The sequence below is a fragment of the Trachurus japonicus genome, chromosome 18 (assembly GCF_045865225.1).
Source record: "Trachurus japonicus isolate A0001 chromosome 18, Traja_1.0".
In the NCBI taxonomy this organism is placed as follows: domain Eukaryota; kingdom Metazoa; phylum Chordata; class Actinopteri; order Carangiformes; family Carangidae; genus Trachurus; species Trachurus japonicus.
In genome coordinates this window covers 29,978,571-29,986,090 of record NC_140924.1, presented here as the reverse complement: position 1 = coordinate 29,986,090, position 7,520 = coordinate 29,978,571, and the positions used below count along the sequence as shown (strand labels likewise).

The 7,520-nt window shown below is 44.3% G+C and overlaps 1 protein-coding gene across 1 annotated transcript; it reads left to right on the top strand.

Moving 5' to 3' along the window:
* Positions 1-3,243: 3,243 nt before the first annotated feature.
* Positions 3,244-7,309, top strand: plin2 (perilipin 2). Its single transcript, XM_085806243.1, has 8 exons — positions 3,244-3,285; positions 3,493-3,539; positions 4,070-4,265; positions 4,588-4,670; positions 4,866-5,151; positions 5,994-6,172; positions 6,293-6,409; positions 6,585-7,309. The coding sequence occupies exons 2-8, from the start codon at positions 3,510-3,512 to the stop codon at positions 7,038-7,040; spliced, it is 1,347 nt and encodes a 448-aa protein (XP_085662369.1). The 5' UTR covers positions 3,244-3,285; positions 3,493-3,509; the 3' UTR covers positions 7,041-7,309.
* Positions 7,310-7,520: the final 211 nt, after the last annotated feature.

The following is a 7,520-nucleotide window of genomic DNA, read 5'->3' as shown; positions in this document are numbered from 1 at the left end:
GGTTATTGCTGAAGTGAGTTAAAAGCACTGGGACCCCACATGGCACCATCCAAGTGATCCAACCTGAGGCCCTTTACTGCTCTCCGTCTCTCTCACTGCAACTATCAGGTTAAAGGCAAAAGCCCAAAGCTACTTCAAGCTGCACAAACACATAAACAGGCTTCTGTCAGCAACATATAATCATAGTGCAAAAGGAAACTTCTTAAAAGTTTGTCTCATTTTAGTCTGGTAAGTAATAAACAAAATCAAGTGAGTCATTCACTACTCAGTTCAAATTTGTTTCTTCTTCCTTTGAGCTGCAGCAGGAAAAATCTGTTTTTAGGGAAGATTTGAGGGAAACCTGCATGTGTCTATGGACCAGCAAATTAAAAACATTCCGGACAAAAACAGGACAGGAAAAAATCTCCGACATACACCTCTTCAAACCACGCGACACCTCCTCAAGCCCCTACGACACCTCTTCAACACACACAGCGCAGACGTTCCACTCGGCTGAAAGAGACCGGTTTGAGATCGAAACAAGTTGGAAAAACTACAAGAGGCCTGTGGTTTACAGCCGCCAACATTTTCATATGGGGTCTATTTGAGTTCTGCGGGGACTGATAAATGAGCCCCTGAAAGGGTTTTATCTACAGAACCCAGGATCCCAGTGTGGAAGCCAAGTGTAGAAGCTGAACTAAGCCCATGTTTCCTCATCGGGCCTCCAGAGAAACTGAATTAACACTTTATTTCCATTTATAATAACACACATACAAGAATTCTTAAGAGGAATGAGCGCTGACAGAAAAAACACTGAGAAAGTCTCAAATTAGAAACAGGGCCACACATCTGGCTCTGATGAGCTACTGGCAAACACAGACCTGTTGATCTGTGGGTAAACCACTGACGTACCGTACGGTACTAAGGCCGTTAAATCAAGTGTTCAGAAATGAATTAGAGGAGGTGTTACTCTGCTCAGAGTTCATGTATTAATTCAAAAAAAAAAATTTAATTAAAAATCTCATCACTTTTGTCAGAAGTAGCACTACGCTGGCTTCCTCCCAGTGAGCTAACAGTGACATAAAATGAAGCGGGCAGACCTCTGTGTTCAACGCTGTCCACAGACATTCATGTGTGGTAACAACTGCAGTGGATGATCAAAACCACAAGACTACAAAACCACATCATTGATTACTGGAATAGAATGGAGCCATTGATAATGTTATTAGTTACACGCGTGTTTGTCTCACTGTGACTAATCACAATGTCTGCTGGGAAAAGGGCCTGGAAACCCACGCTGTGACATTTTAAAGACACATTATATGTACTGTTGTGCATTACATTACCATCGCAGACTGTTAACACAGACTCTATATCTGCCAGTGGGAGCCCTGGAGGTTTGTATTTATGAGGCGGTAGTTTGCCGTTACATAGAAACTTAGTGGCCTAAATGACTGTGTAGCATAGAGCGTCAAAGCTGCTTAATTCATGAATGTTATGTTTGTATGTTGTTCACTGATATCCTGGAAAACATACATAATGGTCTATTTCAACTTGTTCTCTTTTTCCGCTTAAAACCTATAACAGATTATGTGTGGTCTGGAGGGATGCTTGAATTAATGTACAGAGCTGATATGGCTCACATGGCTTTATCTTTATCTGTGGCAAAAAATAAATAAAGCAGGTGGGACCTGGTTTGCTGGACTGTCTCCATCTCCATTGTCTTATCTAACGACAACAACCCCCCTATTTAGGAACCACGTTAACTAGCCTATGTCTATTTGAGCTATAATGCGACACTTAGCCTAATAATGACGACAGGTCCTGGCAGAGCCTGGATCCCCCACCCTGCAAAGATGGAAACTGACTCCAGGGCACCCTCCGAAAAAAAATCACACTGTGTGTCCACTTTTGTTTGGGAACTCATAGCACTACCATAAGCACCTGGAGGCACCATAGGAGCGTACCTAGTATGTTCCTCATAGTGTTTTTGAAAAAACGTCCTATGTTCCCCGGTTAGGGTTAGGGTTAGGGTTATGTAGGCTACTTATCTGGACTCTATCTATCTATCTGGCCTGTCTAGCCTCTACCTGGTCTTTTTACTAAACTTAAAGCAGAAGTAAGCGGGATTTTTGTGTTAATATAAGTCTTAAATATAGAGTGTTTGGTCTGAAACACAGGTCTGTCAGTCACTCTGCTCTGCTGTAAGCCGAGGAGAAAACTTTCCTTGTATCCTACAACCTTTATCCAATGAGGAGAGAGAACGGCATAAAGGGGCAGTCCTCTCTGTGTGTGCAGCCAAGGGATGCGCGTGAATGTGGTGACGTAGGGACGAGGGCGGGACTGATAACTCCATCGGCTAACAGAAAGTTAGCCAAAACGACCGGATCGCTTACTTCTGCTTTAACCAACTCCCTGCTTCATTGCCTAAACCCAACCAATGGGACAATTCCACTTCTCACTCAAAATCACAACTCAGAGTCAACTTCTCACTCAAAAATAGGCAAAAAATATGCCAAGTCACTCACAACTCCACTTCCAGGTATAACTTGCATGTTCCCCAGGTCCTTTTGGGGAAAGATAGGGAACATAGGACCCTTTGGGGGAAAAGCGGGGGCACATAGCAAGCTTTCCCCGGTCCCATACAAAGTGGGGAACAGAGGGATGATCCCAGCACCATTATCTGCTCTTTCTTATTGGTGTAACTACAGACAACTAACCTGGGGCCAGGTAATTCTCCAGGGCAGGAGCAATGGTTGGTCTTTAGGGCTGTAAGCAAAAATAACAGTAGCTATAATTGAAATAGCACGTAGGACTGGACTGTGTGTGTGTGTATGTGTGTGTGTGTGTGTGCTACTACTTCTGGAATAGCAGGCTATGAAGTGGGTCGAGTAGGGACCCCTCTGCTAGTGTTTGACTTGAGCTGTGTGTACTTGCACACTCACACTTTCAGACTTGTGTTATGGTTTTTTTCAGATTTACCCAGCAGGCTTCCTGGAGACGTTGTAGAAAGTCTTCCTCCAATGGCCGACACCAGTCTGTGGCTTCTGACACGCAGAGGAACCAGACTGCTGTAACATGTCATCGCATGAGCACGTGACCGCTGGTTACTGAGGAATTCCCCCCCGACTAAACTTTTACTCCTTTTACCTTTGCCCTAGAAACAATCAGGAAACAATACTGGCTCGCTGACGTCAGAGCGCCGGCACCACATCTCGCGATAATTAACCGCTATAAATACAGCTGCTGCCGCCCCTGCTGTGGTATCAGACAGCTCATTGACATCTGGGAGAGACACATCACTCGGTGAGTTTCTACTTGTAGCTGTGTCATGTTACTTTTTATCCAGCTTCACAGCGAAAGTTTCGTTAAATTTTATTAAAGTGTAAGTTTTTTATTATTATTATTATGTATCTATCTATCAGAACAACCCAACTGTAACACGGAAGTAAATATAGGATATTGATTTTTATGTGGAAAAGACATTTTACAAGTTGTGTGTCCTCTCCTCAGACTTGTTTCCAGCAGACATGGCAGCAGCTGACGTTATCTCCAATCAGGTGAGACTGTTAGAAAGACTTTGCCCTCTGTTTACTTCAACTTACACATGTTATTGAGCTGCCTGACACAATTCTTAAAGAAAACATGAATGTATATAATAGAACTCAGGACAGGGCCGTTGCTAGGAATTCTGGGCCCCCTTAAAGAATACTAAAGTGGGCCCCTGCCCCTTAACTTTTCCTTTTTTTTTTCTTAGACTACGTACGTATTATCATTTTTTATTTAGCCTACTTTGTTTTGATGCTAATGCAGCATTAACTATGAGTATTAGTGAGAGTCTTATGCAGAATAAATCAGTCATACAAAGATTAGACTACTGGGGTTTTTTGTGGGCCCTACTGGGCACTGGGCCCCTAGAATTATCATCACCTTTCTCCCCTATACAACGGCCCTGTCTCAGGATAATCTACCAACGTCCTGTTTTATTACCATTTTATAAGCATGAATTTGGAGATAATTCAATCACAGAGTAGCTCAGTTGAACTATGAGTTGAAATACTGAACTGTTATGTTTGTGTTTCCTTCACAGAATGTGGTAGAGAGGGTGACCAGCCTCCCTCTGGTGTCCTCCACCTACGGCCTGGTGTCCAGCGTGTACACCAACACCAAGGACACCCACCCTTACATCAGGACCGTGTGCGAGGCGGCCGAGCAGGGGGTCCGCACCATCACCTCCGTGGCCCTCACCACCGCCTCCCCCATCATGGACAAACTGGAGCCTCAGAGTAAGAAATGTTTAGTGTCGACTTGTTGTCATCATCCATGTGTAGACGTGGCCTCAAATTGTGTAGGATGTCAAAACAAAACCAAAGGAGAAGTGAAACTATAAGGATAGTAGGCTATGTGCTGACTGTCTGAGTCACACAGGCAGAGTTAAAAGAGGAAGTTCAGGGAAGGATAATGGCTCTTACTCATTGTGATCTTTCACCCAGTTACCCAGATTACTCATAATCAGTCTATAATGACACATAGAACACTGAAGATGTACATTCTCCTATAAAACCATTGTCTTTATTATTATTTGCTTTATTTTTTGGTTATCTTCAGTTGCCATTGCCAATGACCTGGCCTGTAAAGGTTTGGATAAGATTGAGAAAACCTTGCCGATTCTGCACCAGCCCTCTGAGCAGGTATGTACCAACTTACTGTATGACCAAGTTAAATTGCACAATCATCCTCTTTCACAGTCGGTTGGCCAATCTCCTGAGTGTGCAGCCGTGACCTGTGTCCCGTCTTTCTAAACTGCTGTCTCCTCATCCTTTGTTGCAATCGTGTTGAAGACATTACCATTTATTAGTCCATGTTTCTTTCCCCAACCCACCCAGATTGTTTCCAGCGCTAAGGATGCGGTCAGCTCGGCCAAAGATGTGGTAACAGGCACGGTGTCCAGTGCCAAGGACACGGTGTCGGGCACTCTGACCAGCGTGGTGGAGAAGACCCGGGGCGCGGTGCAGGATGGGGTGGAGAAGACCAAGGCCGTGGTCAGCGGGAGCGTCAGCACGGTGCTGGAGAGCAGAGTGGGCCAGCTGGTCAGCAGTGGAGTGGACACGGCCCTCAGTACGTCCGAGAACCTGGTGGAGCAGTACCTGCCTCTGACTGAGGACGAGCTGGGTGAGTAGTTAAGCCATTAAAACACATTCATCTACATGTGATTAAAGGTCTTGGAGCTCAAATGTTCCAATATAAAAATCTACATTGCGTAATTTCTTTCCCATCCTCTAAATATCTTGCAACTGCCACCGAACCCTGGGCTGCCGTTTAACAAAAACACACTTTAATGATGTTTAAAGAAAGAATATACAAAACAAGAGTGTGGAGAGATTAAACTTGTTTATGTGTAACAAGCTGTATCAAAGGTCAGAGGCAGCTGGACTGTGTTAATGATGGATTTAAAGGGCTTATTGGATTATGTCCCTCTGAGAATCTAAACATGCATCAGTGCTGTTTTCTTTTTCCTACACCATTAAAAGGAGTTGCTGTCCAGTGAGCTGTGGTAGTTGCAGAAGCTTATGGCAAATAATCTTGCACACTATTAGGTTTTGTTTTTAAAGGTTTTTATTATTTAGCATACATTTAAACTCAATGGTGCAAGGAAGGAACAAAGCCGAAGGGGCTTGTACAAAGAGTTCCACCCCTTTCAATAATTACAAGCAATTTAGATTTCAAAGGCTAACAAATTGAAAACATTGAAAAAGGAGGAGATGAAGTGCATACATACTCAATGTTATATAAACAAACAACGCTATGTTAAACTGATGTCTAAGTAGTACAACTACATTCTTTATGTTTTTTTAAAGCTTCCGGCTACTTTAACATGCAGAACACCAACATCTTAGAGATCTGCAGCAAGATTCTCTACACTTCTAGCAGTCGTATCTTAACTGTGTTGCGATCACCATGGATTCTCATGATCACTGATTTCCTCTTTGTTATGTTTTCTTCTCTTGTGACAGAGCTGGAAGCCAAAACTGTGAGAGGCTTTGATAAGAGGGAGCAGAGCTACTACGTCCGACTGGGCTCCCTCTCCACCAGGCTGAGGCAGCGGGCCTACACCGGGGCTGTGACCAGAATCCGCGACGGCAGGCAGCGCAGCATGGAGTTCATCTCTGAGCTCAACAATACTGTTGATTTAGTGAGTCTTGTTTTTCTTTAACAGCATCAGTGGCAATTTACACAACTTCGCCTCATGATGAAGAAAATGTCCTGATCGTTTTTCCCGTCCAAACCTCATTTGAAGTGTTTGTTTTTCCAGATTGAGTACGGCAGGAGGAACATTGGCGGGGCCAACCAGATGGTGAACGACAAGCTGAGCTCTTTGGCAGTGTGGAAGTCCAACGGGCCAAACCAGGAGAACGGTCACGAGGCAGAGGTGAGGAGGTGGAAAACACAAATATGCTGTGAGATAACAGACCCAAGTGTGTCAAGGACGGGCCGGCAATCCCGGTCTGTTTGATCTGAACATGTGGTGTGAATACTGTGTTTTCTAGGGTTGATAGATAAATGTCATCTCAGGTTACTTAAATCTGTCAATCACGTCCACTCAGGCGATCGAGTCTCGCACCCTGGCCCTGGCACGTTCCCTCACCCAGCAGCTCCAAACCACATGCCTGGTCCTGGTCTCCAGCCTGCAGGGCCTCCCCAACAACATCCAGCAGGAGGCGCTCTCCCTCAGCCGCTCCGCCACACAGGTCTACACCAACTTCAGCACGGCCAAGGTGCTGGGAGACCTGCCGGACAGCATGCTGACCAACAGCAAGGCACAGCTGGGGAAGATGAAGGATTCTCTCGACAACGTCATGGACTACCTGGTCAACAACACGCCCCTCAACTGGCTGGTCGGACCCTTCTATCCCAGAATATCTCCCGAGACGAATCGCACACCGGCCCCCTCCAGCGGCACGCCTTCGACCCCCTCCAGCTCGGCCTCCACCCAGCTACACAGGGAGGAGGAGCCCATGGAGGTGGAGATGGAGTCACTACCCTTCCAGAAGGAGCAGTGACACCAACACAGCCTCACGCTTTTTAAATTGTCACTGGCAAATATTTAACTTTCTGATGTTTAAGATGCTGAACACATTATGATGCTGTAGTTCTGTGTCCAACACAACGCACGCATTTTGTACTTTTTTAAGTTTAATTTGTACTTTAATCAGCTCACTTGTCGGATTTGACAATTCTGTGCAGAAATTTTATAACAAACATTTAAAAGCCAATCTGTCAAAAACGCAATCTTTGTGTTCATTTCTACATAAACATTGCTGGAACCAGTCATTTGTGTTTACTACTTTTTCTTCACATAAAAAGCTTATGATTCACATAAAATTAGATTGTTAAAATCTATTTACTTTTATCAAGTAAAAGCTCTTAAATTGTTTTCATTACTGTCATTTCAACAGTGATATTAGATTAATTTAATGATTTAAGAACAGTTGGTTATCCTGGATTATTTTAACTATTGCTCTTTGACTTGACATTTTACA

Excerpts from the sequence above, each read along its gene's own strand:
- plin2 (XM_085806243.1), top strand. The coding sequence starts at position 3,510 with ATGGCAGCAGCTGACGTTATCTCCAATCAG. Across the intron at positions 4,266-4,587 it reads GGACAAACTGGAGCCTCAGA|TTGCCATTGCCAATGACCTG; the intron begins GTAAGAAATGTT and ends GGTTATCTTCAG. Across the intron at positions 4,671-4,865 it reads TGCACCAGCCCTCTGAGCAG|ATTGTTTCCAGCGCTAAGGA; the intron begins GTATGTACCAAC and ends CAACCCACCCAG.